Source organism: Suillus paluster (assembly GCF_016628075.1).
Source record: "Suillus paluster strain FC165 chromosome Unknown EDB91scaffold_6, whole genome shotgun sequence".
NCBI classification, from domain to species: Eukaryota; Fungi; Basidiomycota; class Agaricomycetes; order Boletales; family Suillaceae; genus Suillus; species Suillus paluster.
Window position 1 is genome coordinate 226,983 of NW_024537566.1, and position 21,584 is coordinate 248,566.

At 50.0% G+C, this 21,584-nt stretch overlaps 2 protein-coding genes across 2 annotated transcripts; both read left to right on the forward strand.

Annotated features, from left to right (window-relative positions):
• Nucleotides 1–10,331: 10,331 nt before the first annotated feature.
• On the forward strand, nt 10,332–10,484 carry EDB91DRAFT_1107062 (uncharacterized protein; the record flags this gene model as incomplete). Its single annotated transcript, XM_041317499.1, has 1 exon — nt 10,332–10,484. One exon carries the CDS (start codon nt 10,332–10,334, stop codon nt 10,482–10,484), a length of 153 nt encoding a protein of 50 aa, XP_041181689.1.
• A 604-nt stretch (nt 10,485–11,088) lies between these two features.
• EDB91DRAFT_686470 (uncharacterized protein) lies at nt 11,089–21,240 on the forward strand. The gene is made up of 9 exons (XM_041328100.1): nt 11,089–11,096; nt 11,150–11,239; nt 11,292–11,742; nt 11,797–14,855; nt 14,908–14,982; nt 15,034–17,685; nt 17,752–19,660; nt 19,715–20,964; nt 21,021–21,240. Exons 3-8 carry the CDS (start codon nt 11,436–11,438, stop codon nt 20,944–20,946), a joined length of 9,234 nt encoding a protein of 3,077 aa, XP_041181690.1. The 5' UTR covers nt 11,089–11,096; nt 11,150–11,239; nt 11,292–11,435; the 3' UTR covers nt 20,947–20,964; nt 21,021–21,240.
• The last annotated feature ends 344 nt before the right edge of the window (nt 21,241–21,584 follow it).

Sequence of the window (21,584 nt, forward strand, 5' to 3'; positions counted from 1 at the left end):
ATGGGGAACAATTCCTTCCGACCGTCAGTGCCGAGCCACCAGTCATCCAGGACTTCATGGATAACAGTCCGTCAGTGATAAAGAATCGAAAAGAAGAAGAAAAATGTACAGGCTTGGCTGCTGTGCATGGGACCTTGACTACTCGTGGCACTTGCAACCGGATGTCAGATACATCTCGCACGTGTAACATGCAAAAGACGAAGTCTTGAGCCCAGCGTAGAGGACAGGATCGAAATTGAGCATTATGCTCAGTCGCCCTGTGCAGATCGAAATGGCGCCAGAATGATGGTCATGTCGCTGATGGGACACTGTGTGATGTAGAAAACTGATGTTTCTATCAAGCTGGACTCTTCAATGATAGATGAAAATTACACACATCTCGTGCTGCAGTCTTGCATCATCAAAGAAACCCTCAGGGTATTGAATGACCGTCTTCGATTTGCAGAGCTCATCATCGTGTAGCATCAGCCTAGGATGTAGGTGCTCAAGGTCATGCTAAAGGTCAAGAAAAATACAACATACATATCTATGAATAGCTTGTTGACAGCATGCTGTCGTGAACGAAGATCAGTCCGCGAGGTTGGTAAAAAGATCCAACTTGAATGCAACATACCCACTGGAAGGATGGTTGGACTTAAGGTAGATGCAATGCAATTTCAACGAACATCACATGATGTGACAGATGTGTGACACTGTGAGGATAAGTCAAACCGAACATATTGCCGAATGGCACACCGGCAAGTTAGAGCGTAAAAAGCATGAAGTACTTAAATATTGTGTATGTAGAGTGATTACAGAGGAATAACATATGCAAGTGAAATAGAGTGAGATGTTTGATCTGTATTTTTTGTGAGAATGGGCTCAACTGATTCCATATTGGCTTCAGGGGCTGAATCACCACACTCGACATCTTGAAACTCCAACCCGAAAAGTTGTGCTATGCTAGGCCAGACCTCAGTTGAATCTGAGGTACTGGGATTGACATACCACCTCTCAAGTTCACTCAGTACATGGTGGGCTGTGATTTTTCCATGGTATGACAGGGACTGACAGCCCACTTCTACAGGTACTGTCTCGAGAGGTACCTGCTCAAAACTGAGTCAAACTTTCGTGTTTCTTGTGGTTTGACTCACTTTTTCCTTCTCCAAGCTTTCCACCTGAGTCCTGGTTTTCTTTGACTGAAGATTTGAAGCCCATACACTGTGGAGACATTTCTGTGGTGCCATGATGCCTTCCATTGCTGAGCAGCTCTGCCCGCTTCACTCTTACTGTGGCGGAGTTTTTTCTTTGGCTTGGTTTTGTGTGCAGAATGGTATTTAACTATTAGCTCTCTCATTTCTGCATGTAATTCTATTCTGAAAACGCGATAATTATCATTCACATTTTTTCTACTGGATCGCAGTACAGATTTGCAGGAAGCTAAGTTACTGAATTGTTATCGACTTTACTGCTATTGTCACTTTTCTGTCACGATTGTCACGTGATGTTCGTTGAAATCGCATTTCGTCTACCTTATCTTCAGTGTGACTCATGAGATTGAAGAATAAATGCATTCAAGCTCACATTCTCTGACAGAATGTTGTCGAAGCCAGTTTGTCTAATGATAGCAGTCGGACATCCCATGTATATATGTGGCCGTTGAGGCCTCTAGCAATCGTGAGCGACTTTCCATCTGCAGAAAAGGTCGCAGATTGAGATTGTACCACTGTGTTTCACGGTAGACGGGTGATCGGATAAGTTGATTGTTTTCTAGGTTTCATGGCATAGTCTCGCTAGTATCTGAGTTGTTCAATACCGTGATGCGAGTCCAAGTTCGCAGGTGGTCAAATACCCTAAATAGTGGTTTATTGACTGGTCGAACGACTCGAACCAGCTACTTGAGGCTGTTCGACTTACCCAACATCAAAATTAAGCTCCGAGGTTGAGGTATGAGTCATACGACTAGGTACAAACAGCCCACAGATAAAGTCATGTAAAACACTGTAATCGACGTAAAGTACCCTGGGTAGACTGACGAGTTCTCTGATGTGATAGCATTGCGTTGCGCAGTCAATAAACGCCCATTTCACACCGGATTGCTATTGGTGAGTGCCTCCGAGCTAAGCTGTGGTACGAGCACCGCACCATATTGACTGCTGGACTATAGCAATGTGCCCATACCGAAAAATAGAGGGGTTCGACCGGAGCCCAGACTGGCATGAGAGCGACTGCAAGGATGCTAAAAAACCTATTTGCCAGTGGTGGGCCGAGTCTTATGCAACGTTGACATCACCAGTCCCAACCAAAACTCAAGATCCACCTCAGGCTGCGGTAAGGACACCCTCCTTTGAGTTGATATAGCCCATACTAACTGTACCCTCGCCGCTCCGGCACACTTCTTGTAGATGGGCTGCTGACAGTGATGAAGATGAAGATGATGTCATCTTCTCCTCTCCAGACTCGACCGAGGCATACCTGGACACCCCATGTATCACAAAGGCCGAGCTCAAGGCTGTGGGCGCAGTTCTTTAATACTGAGAGAATGCTTGTGCTACTTGACCTCGACTAACTCAGATGACCCTCAATTTTTTGTCCGCACCAGGTATATTAGCCTGCAAATGCTGGCATTAGCACTCTAACCATGCTGCAGAGCTTCCTCAGCCGATGCCGTGTTAAGACTAGATACAATGTTAGCCCTCAGTCGTGATGGAACAGACTGTATTAAGTACCTAGATACAATGTTAGCCTAAGTGTTGTGGGTACAACAAGTGCAGCGGAGAGAAATCGATCTACTACACAGTTGGGTCTTTGCTGCCTGCTGCCTCGCTTGGGAACAAGTGCGTTCGACCCTAAAGGGGATTGCTACTGGGGAGTACTAGTCTCTGTCTAAACGACCCTAATCAACCCTCCCGCAGGTAGGATGAGGATCCGCTAAAATGCGGAACAAGCGGAACTTGCATGGAACAAGTGGAACCCGAGCGGAACTCAAGCGGAATGGAAAGGAATGAAATAGAACTCAAACGGATAAAGCGCGAAACGTACTGATTCGTCGGAACTCGCAGGCGAAGTCAAAGGAAGTATATCACAAGGTTAGATTGATAGTGGGCATAAGTCAAAGCGATCCTCTAGTAAGGTGAAGGAAAAGTGGGAAGGTAAAAGATGGGATTCAATAAAATACCCCCAAGCCCTGAGTACCACTACTTAAAGGGAAGATTATTTTTAAGGAACACTGAGGTACAGGTAGTAAGTCTCTCAGGAAGCGGAAGTGAAGGCAGGCAGTGCACATGGGCGCAATACTCCGGAATAGGGGTCCGTGCCATAAGGGCATGTGTCAGTTTGATCCAGATAACGTTAGGAACAGCGGGAAGAGGAATACAGCATACCAATGGACCTGGAAGGATGGGGACAGGACATGCGAAGGTTGTCCGACGATGCGCGGGAATATTGGATAGTGCGGGCGGGTTCTGAAGGATGCGCGGGAAATGCGGAATGTGCGGAATATGAGGAACTGATATGAGACAATGCGGAAAGGACGGGGTTTTACACCTACAGTGGGGGAATTCCCCACAGCATTCGTCAGTATCTAGCGGCGGTTCGAATAATCATAAAGGCTTACCCTCAGTCATGATGGAACAGACTGAGGGAAGGTGAGAACGTGAAAAGGGTATATGTACTATGGTTCGAATTCCAAACTTCAACTCCGCTTATCGCGTCGGCACGCTTAGCATCAACACTCCTCCTCGACGTGATAAGCAATACTCCTCCTCAATTCCTCACTGTAAACCCAGGCAGATGCGTAAACGTTCAAAGTCTTTCCTTGGTAGGGCCTTAGTGAAGATATCGGCGGCATTGTTCAGGGACCTGACGTATAGAAGTTTGAGTTGCCCGCGGGTGATGCGTTCGCGAATCGAGTGAACTGCGATGTCAATGTGTTTAACTTTCGAATGATAAGATGCATCTTCAGATAGGGTAATGCCGCCAGTATTGTCGCAGAGGAGAGGTGTCGCGGAAGGTTGCATGAAGTCAAGTTCAAGAAGTAGTGTGCATAACCAGGTGAGTTCCTTGGCTGCATCGGACGCGGCGACGTACTCTGCCTTGCAGGTCGAGAGGGATACCATCTTTTGCTGTCTAGCACTCCAGGTGACCATACCGCTGCCCATAGTGAAGCAGTAACCGCTGATGGAACATCTGGTGTCGGGGCAGTTAGCGAAGTCGCTATCAGTGAAACCGAGTAGACGCACGGGATGATCGCCACCAAGGACGAGCTTGAGGGTGCGAGTGCCTTTGAGATATCGAGCGACACATTTAGCGGCTTCCCAATGAACAGGACCGTAGCAATCGAGGTGTCGACACAACTGTTGTACGGTGTGAGCGATATCGGGGTGGGTGCCAATAGCAAGGTACATGAGGGAGCCGACGAGCGATCGGTAGGGAGTACGAGCCATAAGGTCGCGTTGGGTGTCTGTGGCAGGGGAGTGAGTACAGCGTGAGAGGTGAAGGCCTGTTTCCATTGGAGTGGAGACTGGGACAGCGTCGGTTAAGCCGAAATTGCGTGACAATGCGATCGATAAGGGCAGTTTGGGAAAGACTGATGGTTCGGTTGGCACGGTCACGATCGAGAGCGATACCCAAACAGAAATGTGCCTCCCTGAGATCGGAGACCATCCATTTAGTGCGAAGCTGGGATTTGAAGTCCTGTGAAGTCCATGATAACGGCCTTTGTACTGCCCACAGTGAGGAAATCATCAACGTGAACGGCGACGAGGAGAATGCCCGCATCAGTCTTGCGATAATAGATGCAGTGTTCGCACTTGAGGCGAGTGAATCCCCAGGAAAGCATAGCTTCGTTCATAGTGCGATTCCAGACAAGTCCGCCCTGTTTCATACCATAGAGGCCCTTTTGCAGTTCCCAGACCCAGTCCTCTTTTCCTGATTCAAGGAAGCCCTCCGGCTGGTGCATGTAGCACACTTCGTCGGATTCAAGCAGGCCATGAAGGAACACCATCTTAATGTCAAGCTGATCGATCTCCCAGTCCAGAGCGGCACCTAGGTGGGTGAGTATTCGAAAAGACTCAAGTTGTGCAGTAGGCGCCGAGGTTTTGGTGTAGTCCTGTCCCCATACGGCTGAATACCCGCGACAAACGTATTGTGCCTTGAAGCGGGCTGGTTGGCCATGCTGATCGCGTTTAAGCTTGAAGACGGGGCGTCCGTGCATGATTTTACGGCCAGCAGGGATGGAGGATCGAGGGATGAGTTTGTATATGCCGAGGTCCCGCAAGGAGTCAAATTCGTCCTTTAGGGCGGCAGTCCATTGAGGGGCATGCTCGGAGGCCATAGCTTTGGCGTAGGTGGATGGGTCATCAGGAAGCTCGTGTTCTAGGTTGTCGGGCATAGCTGCAAAGATGTCCGTGAGGGCAGCAAGCTCCTCCTCTGTAAAGACGGCTGCTAATGCATCTTTGTCAGGAGGGTGGTCTGGCGATAAAGCGCGCATGCAATCCGCCGCCAAGAGTGATTCTAGAACAGCGCGCTGAGTGGGCGATACATACTGCTTACCGTCCATTGCACAACGACGTTCGGAGGGTACAGAGGTTCGTGAAGAATGCCGCGGTGGTTTGGGCAGGACAGCACTAGACAAGGGAGCGTCGACATCTGGAACTTCTTTGATGGAAATGGGTGCATGGTGAGGCGCAGGGGGCGCAGAGATGTCCGCTGCGATCGTCGATGTAGGGGCGGGCGTACCGTCCTGATGCGACTCTATGAAAGAGACATGGTAAGAAATGAATACTTTATGGGATTGTCAGTGGTAACACCAATAAGCTTTGGAATCAAGCACATATCCTATCAGAACACACTCAATGGATCAACTATACACTTTAGGGTTGTGGCGATTCTGGACGAGGACGAAAGCTCTACATCCGATTTCACGCAGGTGAGATAGATCCGGTTTATGACCATACCAGTGTTCAAATGGGGTATGACCGTCTTGTGAGACCACAGGAGTACAATTAGACAGGTAGCACGCGGTCAGCACGAATTCGTCCCAACGATTGACAGGGACATCGCAGGCGGAGCGCATCACCCGAGCCTTACCCATTAGCATGCGATGCAGACGTTCAATGCGACCGTTGTGCACAGAGGTATGTGGCACAGTGAATTGATGTTGAGTGCCACGCGAGAGGAGCCACTCTCGCATGGTCTCAGTCTTCAATTCACCATTATCGGAGCAATATATGCTGACCTTGGTACCGGATTCAACTTCCTGAGCGAGTGCCCAGGCTTGTAGGGCTGGGAACACGTCAGACTTAGCTGCGAGAGGGATATCCCAGGTGTAGGACGAATGATCATCGATAATATCCATGACGTATTTATTGCCGGCAGCAGACACAGTATCAGGGTGCTCCATTAAGTCCACATGAACAATGCCCAGCTTTCTGTTCGCTCTAACCCCCTGATGAGTCTTCGGGACACTAGTCTGTGTCTGCTTGCCAAGAATGCAGTCGTCACACTTTGGTGGGATGGGAGAGAGATCAATGGGCATACCGATTGCATTGCCTGAGTGAGCGAGATCGTAGACAGCACAGTAGTTGGTGTGGCCAAGACGACGGTGCCAGGACTGAAGGGTTGGCTTCTGGTGGGCCATGTGGGCATGTTCGGCAGAGAGTTGTCCCCCGGAGAGTGCATAGAGACGACGGGAAGTGAGAGTCCCGGAAAGCATGTGATTAACGTTGTGAGATTGGACCCAGCAGTTGGTGGTGTCGAATGAAGCGATGCAGCGGTGTGCTGCGCAGAGAGCAGATACCGAGATGAGACATACCATCGCCCCAGGGATGAACAGGATGTTCTCGAGTGTGATGTGAATGCCTCTAGCGACAACGAGACGCAGCATGCCCACGCCGACGGCTTGAATGGACGAGCCACCAACGCCATTAACAGAGCGAGGTGGGATTGGACGGAGCCTAAAGAAGTCGGCCTTGTCGTTGCTGATGTGCACAGAGGCACCGCTGTCAAGGAATAGAGGAACAATGGATGGGTCCACGATGGTGCTCTGACGTTGGTTGGGGGCCTTATAGGTGATACTGGCGAAGTCGACAGGGCACGTGTTGGAGCGCCAGTCGAGACTGGTGGTGAGGGAATCAACAGAGGCAAGTAGGGTAGTATACTCGTCTTCCCCAGCGTCAGATAGCTCGTGAATGAAGGCAGGCGTGATAGAGTCACTGGTGAGGCCAGCGAATTCAGTAGAGGTGACGGGGGTTTCAGTCGATTCAGGCGCTGAGGCGACGTAGATGGCCTGGTGACTCTTGCTGTCGAGTAAGTATGCACGTCCGCTAGTGTCATATCGCAGACCGCCCGGTTTGCCTGTGGCGGCTGCTGGCTTAGAAGCTGTGCCTTTTCCAGTCGCAGAGGTGCCTTTAGCCTCACGAGTGGCGCATTTACGGGCGAGAACCTCGTCTCGTTTGCCTTCCATAGCGCCACCTTTGCCGAAGCAGTCCTTCGTGGGATGGCTGGTGCTGCCGCAGGTGCCACAAGGCACGTGATCACGGTGAGTACTGCCCCCCTTGCTTGTGGCAGCCAGTGCGACGTCGCCCCCCTTAGATTTCTCGGTGTCGATAAGCTGTTGCTCGACGTCGAGGTGCGAGCGGATGTTGGACAGACCGTAGGGGTTGGTGGACATACAGGTGGCGAGGGCGTCAGCAATGTGGTTGCGTATGTGGGGGAGATCTTCGGCCATAGCGTTAAGCATCATAATGGTAAGGAAGTCTTCTTCCTTGGGGATACCGATGGCGTAAATGCGCTGAACGAGTTCGTTAAGGAGGGTGCTCGTGGTAGAGAGTCGTTCAGAACGAAGGTATTTGACCGCTAAGGCCTGTTGTATGAGTAGAATCTGGGCGATTGGGCCGACCTGTTCATGGTGGGATTTCAGGGCATCCCATGCGAGGTGGGCGTTAGTATACCTGCGAAGGAACTTGTTTTCCTTGGGACTGGAGCGTGTGCGCAAGGCAGCTACGATACACAGGTTGTTTAGGTCCCAGTGACTCGCGCTGGAGGGGTCCAGTGACAGATCAGGGCGATTAATGAGGCCCAAAATATAACCGCCTCTGTGTTTGAGGAGAAGGTAGTTTTGCATGCAGTCTGACCAGATGCCCCAGTTGTTCTTACTGCGGTCAAGGGCTTCGATTTTATCTAAGTCGGTTTGACTAAGTGTGATGGCTGTGATGGACGCTCGAAGTGCGGGCATGGCAGCCGTAGACTGCAAAGGCATTAGGTGGACTGAGTGTCGCGCTTTTAGCGCCTGAGCTCCGAGAACGGGTATGTGCAGTGGGAGGCATGAAGAAAAGAGGCGGGAGACGAATAAGTATCGACTTGCAGGTATATATACCTGCAGGCGACTGCAAATGATTCTCCTCAACTGAAGAAGGAAAGATTAAACATTTCGATGACGTCTAAAGAAGTTGATAAGGTCCCTGAGGGTTTAATAACCCGGCGGGGTCGTTCCTAAGGCCCACTGGTGTATCTAGTTAGGTAATTCCACTCCTCGTTTTACGAGAGAGCAGGGCTCATAACCTGTTAAGACTAGATACAATGTTAGCCTAAGTGTTCGTCAGTATCTAGTGGCAGTTCAAATAATCATAAAGGCTTACCCTCAGTCGTGATGGAACAGACTGAGGGAAGGTGAGAACGTGAAAAGGGTATATGTACTATGGTTCGAATTCCAAACTTCAACTCCGCTTATCGCGTCGGCACGCTTAGCATCAACATGCCGAACGGGCTTTCTCCGGCGGCAGTCTGCAAGTCAACCATCTTCAGCATGGTATCAGCTCGCAGACCTTCAAAACACAGGTCGCTGTCGGATGTTGATTCAACACACCTCTTATACCTGATCTCTGTATTGCGACAACTACCATGTTCACGAAGATGGGAAAAGACAAGGGGAAAAAGAAGGAACAGGCTGGTGCTATTGAAATTGATCCGATTGATGGTATTTTGTACATATGTTCTCGCACATTATATACCTCGTCACCCGCGGGTGACCCGTGCGGGTGTGGGTAGGGCTGTAGAGTAGCACCTACCCGCGGACTGGGTATGGGTGTCACCCGGGTGCACCTATGTCACACCCTAGTCGGATGTGATCATTCGGAGATATAGTAGGTGGTAATGTCACGTGATCCGGCGATAAGCGTGTTTCCATCCGAGGTCCAGGCACATTTCATTTTCCACACTTGCCGTCCCACTCGAGCTCACCACTTGCAGCTTCCATCTAGACTCCAGCACACACGCTGTACTTTCTTTGCGTGCCTCCTTTCCCCGTGTCCGCGCCATTGAAATCCCACTTGCTACTTTACCACCTGGTGACTTAATGCTATGACGAAGACTCCTCCAGGCTTCATTGCTTCGCAGGGCCGAGGTAAGACATGTGGGAGCTTCACCTAATAGTTCTGCAGGACAATTTCAGCTCTTATAATCAAGAACCGTACGAAAACTGTCACTTACTTGGAGGTACTTTGGAGGTACTTGACTTGTACTAATCGGAACAGATGCATCCAGAATGAAAGCTGCGATGGCGCTCACGTCTTGTTTAGTGTAGAATCGAGCCTAAGGGAGGTTGCTATTTAATTCTATACTGCGTGAGTCTTTTTAACACCCTACTAGTTGATTCTTAGTAACGCGTGTAGTCCCATCAGCCAAATGCCACTCCTGGGTCCTCCCTTCGTCGAACAAAGTCCCCATACTCGGATTAAAGTGTATCTTGACCCTGACGATGCAATGGCTAGGGCTCGAACAAAAAGATAGGACAGTATCTTCGGCCAAGTACTCAGATGCACGCCAACCGTGTCTGTCCCGTAAGTGCTTCAAGCTCATTTCAGGACGTACGTCATTTCGAGTTCTTCGAAGACGATACAAAGTACGGGTCTCTGTCTTTTGAATCCGCAGTTACTTATGCAGAAACATATATAGAATCCTGGAGATGTTGCCGTGACCTATCTGTCTGCAGCTGTATCATGAATAGGTCGACTCTTTTCTTCTCACCGTGAGTTGGGCAAATGTTGACAACGATATTTTCACAGTAGAACATACAATACTAGGTACGACAGAACATTATCTTAGTATGCCCTGTCTAATCTCTAGCAGATCAAACGCTACCAGACCATCTCCCGAGATTCATCTCTCTTCGAATCCTCTTCACACGCTACCTTGATTTCGATGGTGTGCCCCGCTGCTCTTTTTCCAACTGCTGCGATATTTTGCTATCGACGAGCTCGAACACGAGAAACTAGATGAATTTGTATCGATAGGAGTGGTGCGGCAATTTACCTCATGTTTGTTTGTTTTTCTGATAACGTGTGCAGGATGAAATGTATGATTATTGTCAACGCGTGAAACGCACGATCTGGAAGTTATTATCCGAAGTTCGGTCAGCAAGGATACCAAGAGATTATACCTTGTACCCTTTCCCTCCACCAAGGCCAAGAGATTTCTCCTTTACTAGCAATATTGAAGTGAGCTGAAGTCAAACTACGTTCACTGCAGCCCAATTCACCTCTATTGCTTGCTGCTATCGTGCACTATCGTACAAAGTTAAAAATTCTTCAGGGTGTATGTACTAGTTATTTATCAGGTATTAAACTGGTCCGCATGGCATTAGCTCAGTCCCTCAACTCACATCGTTCCTAGGAGATACCCTTCGCATCGGTCTCAGAAAGGGCTTCATTTCCCTTCTTACGGATCCAAATACACTAATCGTGTGCGTTGGTCCAGGAATAGGCATTGCACCTGCGTGCCGTCATTGAACAATGTAAACACGGGGGTCATGACCCCAGATACTACCTTTTACTTTGGGGTGCCAAATCAAACAGACGTATGTGCAAGATCTGATGGCAGAAGGATGCACAGGATATTTGGACAATAGTGGGGCAGCAACGAGGCACCCTTATCATATATCAGGGTGGGTCTAGACCGAATGTGGCGCGTGGTGAATTCTGATGATAATTCTGTGAAAAAAATGCCTACTGTGACTCGTGAAGCCGTGCAAAGTGCAGTAGAGAGGGAACTGAGGAAGAACGCCCTAGCTAATGTGTTACTGCAATGGAAGGGATTGAGGAGTGTTGGAGCTGAGAACAGTGAGCGCCAAATCGTGAAGAAGTTGATGCATTTGATAATCAGCCTCCGCAAGTAGTTCGCTTTCTGTATTGCATCAAACCTTCAGGCCTGCAGGCCGATCTACATGCACGATCTTTGTTTGACATCTGAGTCATTCTTCTAAGTAAGTGCCTATATACAGCATCGAATGATATTGACACCAAAACAAGTGAAAGATCCGTTGGTGCCAGTCCTCGGCGTAGCACCGAACCTATACATAAAGGTTCCAGCTTTTCGCCGATCCAACCATGAGGACGGGCGCTTAGAGTTGCCTTATTACAGTGACCAATTTCACCCTGCACTCTTCCCATCCCAATAGCATGCCTCAACATTCAAGAATGAACCATGGTTTCACAAACCGATCTAGTTTGGAATATATCATCAATCATATTTTTTGCCCCCTCAAGTTGCCGCAAGGGAGTGACCATTCCCTTGAGAATGAGCTGGCCTTATCTCAGGCGGTACTGGATGCTGCTCTCGCGTTCAGCGACGAGTTGCCGTCCGATACCCTGCGGTTGCTTTGGACGAGGAGCTTGAAAATGCTTCGGAACCTCAGAGATTCTATCAGATTCAACGTGATATCTGCGGAGGAAGTCAAATCTCAGATTGGCGCGATGTACAACAAAGGTCTGTCATTTTTGTGTCATTTTCATTGTTCCCGTGCTTAGTATCGACTTACAGACGCACTTGTATACGTAATTCGCGCACAAAATGCTGCGGTGGTCATAAGGAAACTCGAATCCGAGACCATATTTGAATCATTCGAACTCTCTCCCGACCCCACCGCCGTGATGGGCGCGAAGGGAAAGCTGATCTGTTCATATCCTGGACCTGCTATCACAGTTCCGGATACGAACATTGACAATGCTACCTTTCCCGCCGAGCTCGCGAATTTTCTCGTTCGCATGGATCGAGATGTCCTCGATGCAGCAGCGACGAGGACAAAAGCCAAATCCACGGTTCTCGAAGAGAGGGATACGACCCATCCTCGATATATCACAGAACTCCTGACCGGCATACTGCGTGGCCTTGGGAGCATTGCTGATGTTCCTCGTATCCGCAAGCGCATCGGAGATGATGTGTTGTGGGACAGCGTGAAATTGCCGTGGAGGCGTTCTCCACTTTGGCTTGCCATTCGCGTTTCCTTGCAAACGACTTTAGAGCGCAGTCACGGTGCTCTTGGACGAACGACGTATAAGTCGTTTATGTTATTCTCCATGATGAGGCTCACGACCTTTGCCCTCGACCATGACTTGTCGAACGACATGCTGCACTTCATGTCAGCGAAGATTGCACGCCGTCTTTTCAAGCTCGGATCCTCTGCTCCTTCGGAGTTATCACAGATGGTCAATATGGTCACCAGTGACGTTAGGAGCCTCCTGGAAGACAGATGGAGATCTGTTCAAGACGCACAAGAGGCTTCATCTTACTGGGCTCCGGAGACCCTTCGAGTCTTGCGAGATACCCATCTTTGCTTGAACACGAGCCGCGCGTATATTTGCCAAGCTCTACAGAATCAGAATACATCTTCCCAAACAACCTCTTTCAATCCCAGCCACCACACGCGCGGAACAATCGGTCACTTCCTTGACGCTGACGCTGGCTTCCTTGTAGCCGCACACGTTGCGGAACCTTCTCTTGCCCTCGCAGACTTTGAGATGGCCATTAGATCAGGAATAGATGGCTGGGTGGCGCGTGTTTCATTTCAGAGCATTGATTCCGCTTGTATCTCAATTGAGGCGTGCGCCTCCGCATACTCCTCGAGAGCACTGAAGGCTTACGAAGGAAACCCGGAGAATCTATCTATCATGCTTATTACTCTTTTCGACCTCTGGGTAGCTATGGACAAGATTGTCGTTCGACAAATCCCACTCCTGGCAAAATATTCTCCCGAAATCCCAATGACCCTTTGGGAGCATTTACTGATCCGCCAATCTTCAGCCCTTGATCGTTTCAAGCAGTTGCACACCTACCTGGAATATCGTCATCGCCAGGCTTGCAGCCGTCTGTCGGAGTTCTCGTCTACCAACGATGACAAGTCGTTCGCAGTGCGGTATTTTTACCAGTCTCCAATGCTACAGAATTTGAAGCTGGCTGTCGAGGCGGGAGCTCAGAAAGAGCGGGAGAAGAGGTTGACTGAGCTCGAGACCCTCAATAAGAAGTTCGCTGACCTACAGATGCGCGCAGAAAGCTTATCGCATGAACACACTGTCAGCTCCCGCGGCCAGGACCGCCACGACGAAAAAAGGTGTACCAAGTGTCGCATGGAAAGGGAGACGCAATCGATGACTATCGCAATTCACGAGTGGCCGCTACCATCGCTCGAAACAGAGGCAATCGCGATCGTGTTCGAGCTAGCATGCCCCATTGCATTCGACATGTGGAGATCTATGACATTCCATGTCCTCATTGACGTCTGCACTCCGGAGAAAAATTCGCCCGCTCCTCCCTTCACGACGCTGCCGAGATATGGCGCCTTGAAGCGTTATCACAAGCGCCATCCCAGGCAGAGGGTGACTTTGGCGTCAGATGCCAAACCCTTCAGCAACTCGCATTACAGCCGCACTCGCATTCCCGCCGTGTACGACAGAGTCTTTGTAAACAATGGGCTCGTATTTCGGCCCTTTGATACCACTACAAATGTGTGGGTCGCCGACGCAGCGCTGCGCTGCGATTCTAGCAAGTTGTGCACTTTTATTCTTCCCAAGGGACCATATCACGATTTGCAGCAGTACCTCGCGCAAACGTCCCATGCGTCGAATGGGGTCATAGCCAACCAGGTTGATTGTCACAAGGACATGACCATTCACGAGTTCATCGCATTCGGAACCTTGCGGAGTGGACCGTTACTACAATGGATGAATGTGCTACGCGAACTGCGTGCGAGGACGCTCAATTTTCGACGCGAGGAAGTCTACCTGCTATTAGCGCAAGCCGTGTCACAGGTTGGCCCACTTTCATCTGACGAAGGCCTCCTGTGGCACGAAGAGCTGAACAGCATGCCCTTCCTTCATACACTGCTTGGAGAGCTGGAGTCTTTGCTGGCAAGTGTCGAAGAAAATTGGTTAGAAGGTATCACAATCAGCATCATAATCATGCTTGTGTGCCGTGCCTTGTCCTCGACTCAGGCAGAGAGCATCAAAAATCGTGGATATTCGCTGCTTCGGAGGATCCGAACTACGACCTTCACCTTGCTGATGCAACTATCGACGAAAATGCAAGCCAGTGACGATGAGACAGTGAGTCGAGAGTTACAAGGACGTGTTCGTGATATGGCAGTCACCTGTCGAAGCACCTTTGGTATTGATGAAGATGCATCACTGCTCCTCACATCGGATGATATCAAGGTTTTTGCATATTGTGGCGTCATGATTTATGACAACACTCCAAGTCAACTGGGTGAACTTTCCCAACATTCCAAGCTCCTGCTAGAGCGAGACAAGAGATGCTGTCACGCTTTAGAAGCTACTATTCGCCGATATGCAGAGCTTCATAGAGAGGGTCTTGATTACGCGATTGCCGAGATCTGGGGCAGCTACAGACAAGGAACTCCTTGGAGGGCACTACCAGCTCCAAATTCTCGTTGGCTTGTGTCGCAGACCGCACCTTCATGCTGTCAACTATCGCAAAATGTGCATTTCAACCTGGTCAGTGGGTCCTTGCTCGTTGACGGGAAACAGCTAGGTAGGCTCCCGTCAATGATAGTGCAACATCCCACCTACAGATCAATTTTCGGTGATGTCAGTCTTTTATAAGTGGCAACTCTCTTCGCACACGCTGACAAAATTACAGCAAGTCTTTGATATCGTTCCGGCGGATATTCCTGGAATGGATTATGCGACACGGGGGAATATTTGTGACCATCAGGTCAGTCACTGGTCGACATCGCTCAGCAGCTAACATAACGCCTTCCTGAAGGTCTCTTTCACTCTACGCAACTCAAATCATCTCATTATTCGTGCAAAGCATATTGACCGAGACTCGCCTGTCCTTCAACTCATTCCGAGCCAACTTTTTGTCGATGATCTACCAACGACCTTGATAACAGGCCATACTCATTGGCTCAACCTGCGCACGAGCGAAATTGAGATTCGACCAGCAGACAACATGTGGAAGTCTTCTCCTGAAAATTGGCTCCTGCAATTTGCTGCTTTGGGCCCCTCGACACTGCAAAAGGCTGGTAGTGCCACTCTTCTTGACATACACAGCCAAACGTGGGATATGCTCTCCAAGAGAATGGGTCCTCTGGAGGATACCCGCGACATTATGGTCACATGTAGCGAAGCATCCGGCGGTCCTTTCTCCTCGCTGAAGGTTGAATTACCTCGATATGGTCTTGAATTCTTTATCGACGAGGATGGGGAACTGCAGTCCCGCAACATGCGCAACATGGTTGTCGACACCATTCAGTCGACTGGAACGATGTTGGGATTGGTTAATCAGCTGGTCTTGCGCCCAAAGTCGCAAACTGCAGATGAACATCCACGCACCATCATCATCCCAGACGGTCGTGTCTCATACTCCCCCAACCACCATCACATCCGGGTTACCATCACTCCTGAAGGCTCCCGAGTGACATACCACTTGTACAGGGTTGACACAGATCTACGCTGTCTCACTGGGAATGTGGGCCTGACAAGTAAGCTCTATCAGGCATTCCTCCACGCTGTTACCAGCGGCTGTATCCCTGATCCCCTGACGGGTCGAACAGGGACAGAGGAAGCATTGCATCTCTTACATTCTGCAGCTTGCCGGTCTTTCATGAAGCTTCGCTCTCGTGATACAGATCTTTTGCGCAAGATTAGTTCGCTGTCAACCAAGCGCGTCTGGTATCCTACTCATCTTCGGAAGATGCAGACAGTGTCATGGTTGTGCCTTGATCCCCTCGCGCAGCACCATGGTTTCCATCCAGCCGCGAAATTGATCATGGACTACGGCATGCGACTTTCAACCTTCTCAGAAGGGCCTTCAAATATTCATCCTAGCTTTGATCTTCCGTCATTCACCGACCACCTTCTTGATCGCGCGTCCATTCGTGCCTCCGTGCTCTACCCGGACCAGTTCTCTCTTCCACCTCCGCTCGGCGACACGGATGTCATCTATGCTTCGCGCGATGTTCCCGATAAGCATGCGGAAGAGAGGGCATTTCGCACCTCCTTCATGGTATACCAGTGGCCAAGCAAGCTTCCGGTGCAACAGGATCTCCTTAGTTTGTTAATGCAGTGGAAAGATATCCAGGGCATCGGTGAATCACTTAGCTTGCGCTACTCCAAAGACTGGCTTCAACCGAATTTTCCTGATATCTTCCTTTCTGCATACGACCGCTGTCGTACTGCTACGAAGAAAGACAAATTTAAGTTGGTGTTCACCCTGGCTTCAGCATCGTACGGCTTGCTGGACGACCATGCGCTCGTCCCGACGCTCTTAGCCTTCGCCACAGTTCCCAAAATTCGCAGCCTGGGTGACCTACCGAACTTCGCCTCCTATCACCTCTCCGACGGTTTCACGCCATCCAATGCGATATTAGACAGCATAATCAGTTCGTGTACCAAAGATTATGAAAGCAGCGTGGAGAGATACCTAGTTCGATGGCCATGGGAAGATGAAAAGGCTCTGGGGAAGCGTCGTTGTTTAGTGTTCGAAGCTAAGTGTCAACACGACCAGCAGCTTATTCTCAGCAAAGTTTGGGACGCTTGGCCATGCGAAGATCCTCCGGCACTCAACATGCTGCAAGTGACCTGCTACGATCTCAATGAGCTGTCTGCAACACTTCGCCCAGTGTTTCGCAGCTGTTGGCAAAACCGTCGTTTGAAGCAGCACCTGGATGTCCTGCAGTGGAACCTCACTCTAGTTCACACTCCCAATACTCCGTCGGAACTACCCTCACAATACGATCTCAGTTCCCGCCTTGAAGAGTCGGATATTGCTTTATCGGCCTCATTCGTTCATGCCCAGTACCTTTTCGATAAAGATTCGCCTCCCATACGCATGTGCGGTTCTTCCCAAGTTCTGCCCGATTTCAATCAGAGAGATGCGGTATCTTTGGACTCCGGAGTCACAGCGAGGTTGCAAGAGCTGATCAAGAACTTTCGCGACGGAGGGAGTGACAAATTCCGTCATAAGTACGCTAATGATCTGGACCAAAGCAGGTCAAATTTCTGTGGAGAGAAGCTTGTTACTCCACCCGATTCTGCGCCATACACAACGGAAGTACTTCTCGAGTATCATTCTCTCCACAGCCAACGATTCCGAGATTCACTCGCAGCTATCGCATACACCCTCTCTCCTACTTCTGCTGCTGAGAATGCACTATACAATGCTGGTTTGTGGCCCCGAATTACTCCAAACTTCCTCTTCACTCGCATGGCATCTGTGTCACAAAATTGTTTGGGGAACGCTTGGCGTACGACTCTCGTCCGCCTGTCGCAGATCCTTCTCCAACTGCAGCGCTCCCGAAGGTTGTTGGTCTTTGCCGCTAAGAAAAACTGGGTGGAGTTCTTCAAAGAATTGGAGAATGAAGAATGCGAGGGATTTGATTCCGAGCAGTACACCGATTGGCTTTTGATACAGGTACGTTGGTTGTAAAAGCAAATCACTCGTTAACAGCTATTGATGATGGCCCATGGGTGTGTTTAGATTGAAAGTCAGTTCTCGGCCCGGCCTGTCCAGGTGAAGGTTGCGATGGAGATGATGTCACCATGCACGGGAAGCAATACTTCTCTCCAGCTCAACATGGGCGAAGGGAAATCCTACGTCATTGTTCCCCTCGCAGCCGCTGCACTTGCTGATGGTCATAAATTGGTTCGAGTCATTGTGCTGAAGTCGTTGTCGGCTCAGATGTTCCAGCTCCTGGTCGAACGACTGAGCGGCCTTGCACAGAGGCGCATTTTCTATATTCCATTCTCCAGAGCGCTCTCTATCGACGCATCCAAGGTGCAAATGTATCGTGACCTGATGCAGGAATGCATGGACACCAGGGGGATTTTGGTCGTGCAACCGGACCATATTCTGTCGTTCCAGCTGATGGCTGTTGACCGTCAGCTGTCCCTTCGGACCGAAGCTGCTAAAGAGATGCTGCAGGCTCAGCTGTGGCTCGACGATCATACGCGCGACATCCTGGACGAAAGCGATGAAATTCTGCACGTCCGCTACCAGCTGGTGTACACCGTCGGTCTTCAACGGTCGCTTCAAGGTCATCCTGAAAGGTGGACGACTACACAACAAGTTCTGACTCTTGTCGCGAAGCACGCTGCTCGACTCCTAAGCGAATTCCCCTCTCACTCGGAAGTGTCCATTCGTAGGCACGGAGTGTTCCCCTTCATTCGAGTTCTGCACCCCACAGCGGGTGAAGAATTGGTTCAGTGGATCGCACAGGATGTCATTGACGGGGCACTTGACAACATCAGCTTCGATCAAGCATCTCTGCAAGTGAAACAAGCTGTCCGCCAGTTCATCGCAGTTGAGGAGATCTCCGATGACTGTATCCGCTTGGTGGAAGATCACTGTAGAGACACCACCGTCTGGCCTGGCCTTCTAGTCCTGCGTGGACTGCTGGCTTGTAGTATCTTGGTGTACGCTCTCAAAGAACGTCGCTGGCGAGTGGACTATGGTCTCGCCCCAAAACGAACGATGTTAGCCGTTCCATTCCGTGCTAAAGACATGCCCTCGCTGCGGGCAGAGTTTGGTCATCCAGACGTTGCTGTCACCCTCACCTGCCTGTCATACTACTATGCGGGCCTCACACTTCAGCAACTGATGGTATGCTTCGAGCTTCTACTGAAGCAGGATAATCCCGCCCTCGAGTATGAATCCTGGGTGCATGGACTTCAGTCCGTCCCAGATAGTCTACGGCACCTTAGCGGTATCAACACAGAATCCGCGGAGCAGCTCCCTGACCTTCAGCAACTATTTGCGTTCAACAAGGCAGTCATAGATTTTTACCTCTCCCGGGCAGTTTTTCCCAAGGAAGCCAAGGGATTCCCCAGTAAACTCACCTGCTCTGGGTGGGATCTCGCTCAAGAGAAGTCGCATCTCACAACCGGCTTTTCTGGTACGAACGACAATCGCTATCTGCTACCGAGCTCGATGGTGCAGCACGACCTTGATTATCAACGGAGCACGAACGCCCGAGTCCTAGCATTTCTTCTGCGTCCAGAAAATGATTGCTACAGATGCATACCGCCAGGCCAAAATGTGCATGACTTCATTGATACCTTAATCGCACAAACCCCCGAGGTCCGCGTCCTGCTGGACGTGGGTGCGCAGATGCTAGAATTGAAGAATCAGGAGTTGGCCGAAGCATGGCTTAGAGCCAAGCGCGACGCCCAAGCGGCAGTCTTCCTCAATGATGACGATGAACTCGTCGTCGTCAGTCGGGATGGGACGGTCGAGCCCCTTGTGTCGTCCCCCTTTGCCCAACAGCTTGACCAGTGCGTGGTATATCTCGACGACGCCCATACTAGGGGAACAGATGTCAAGCTGCCTTCCGGTTTCCGAGCTGCTGTCACGCTTGGCCCCAAAGTCACGAAGGACCGCCTGACGCAAGGTTCGTGACTCTAGAGTTAATTCATATCAGTTTCGATATTAACAAATGACAAAGGATGCATGCGAATGCGAAAGCTGGGAAATGGGCAATCGGTCATATTCTTCGCTCCGACTGAAGTAGATCGGAGTATTCGTTCAGCAACTCAGAAACCTGATACCGATGGTGTCGATGTGGCAGATATTTTGCACTGGGCGATGCTTGAAACCTGTATTGATATTCAAATACGTGCATTCCACTGGGTTCAACAGGGATCGGATTTCAACACGCGGCGTTCCGCATGGACCCAATTCTCGCACGCCCCTACCACTTCGATTTCCACTCTGAAGACAGCCTGGTTGCGGCCGGAGGAGCGTTCATTAGACGATATGTACGCACCACGCAGTTCTTCGCAGGTATCCCAGGTTTTCGATCCAGACATTCAAGGGAAGTGCGAGGAGCTCGGAGTTCTATCTGCTCCCGACAGGAGCATGGATGAGGAACAAGAAAGGGAGGTAGTCCACGAGGTAGAAAGAGAACGTCGAATGGAAAGGCCGCCCAGGGCACAGCCTGCACCCCAGAACCTATATGCGCACGTCCGTCGATTCATCAAGACGGGCCGAATTCCCGCGCAGTCTTTTGCGTTCATTCCAGTTCTATCCAGCCTTGACGACACCGCTGCTGAATTTCATGAGGGCGATCAGTGGGCAAAAAATGTTTTAGTCACTCGTGACTTCGCTCGTACAGTGTGGACTCTCTCTGCTCAAAAGGCGGATGATTATCTGCGACCCGTAAACTGGGTTATATCCAGTGACATTGATCGTTCAGTGCTGGTGGTCATGAGCCCGAACGAAGTCGACACACTGCTACCTGATATCCGCAGGAGCAATGTAGTTCACTTATGCATCTACACTCCTCGCACCGCAAACACGATGCAGGCATGCGATGATCTTCGCCTGTACTGTGTTCCATCGACGCCGCGGTTCATACCGCCAGAACTGATTTGCCAGCTCAACCTTTTTGCGAGCCAACTCTATTTCTCCAATTATGACATGTATCTTCGCACTTGCAGGTTCCTAGGACTCAATGCACCGGATTTAGGGGACGAAGATGTGATAGCCGACAGCGACGGGTTCATCAAGGAGGAGAATCGCTCTTCTGCTAGAACATCGTGCTCATTCAAGCGATCCCAACTTCCTGCGCTGAAGGAGTTGTTCGGGATGAGAAGGAAAGGCATGGGGTATTTTCCAACCCACCTCGGAAAGATGCTCAATGGCCGCATTCTGTCTGAGGAGGATTTTCTGAACTGAGTGTGAGGTTTATCTAGCGTAAGTTTTAGCACCTCTCTGTCAGGGACCTGACTGACTCCAGTTCTGGTCGACAGCAACTGTACACTGTATCGACACTATTCATTAGTATCTAGAACGTTCTCCGTAAATGTATTTGTAGTGGGACCTGAAACTCCTTAGGTCTCGATAGTACTTGAAGGGACGTCAAGTCCTCCCATGCGGATCAAAACACTTGAGATTTAATTCACCGAGCGATTGAAAAATGTATATTATTCAAGTACGAAGGACCCGTTCTATCCCAGACACGTTTGATATGGTTGCAAGCTCATATCCCATCAACCCAAACAGTACCACCTGCAGGACTCATTGCCACGGCGTCTCTACAAGAATGATATCAATTTCGACTGTCGAAGGCTCATTCATGTCAAGTCACGTGCGTGCCAGAGTCTAAATCAACTACGTTGTACTAGTAGACTCGTGAGTGACTTACTTGCCTAGTTATAGGACAAATTCCTTCGCTGCGTGATATTTCTTCTGATCATGAATTGTATTTCGCTATGGACCTCTGACAAACCGTAAGCAAAGCACGACGTATATCAACTGTATCCGACTCGTAAGTGCTTTACGCAAGCTTAGAACAACTGTTCCATTATTGCGGA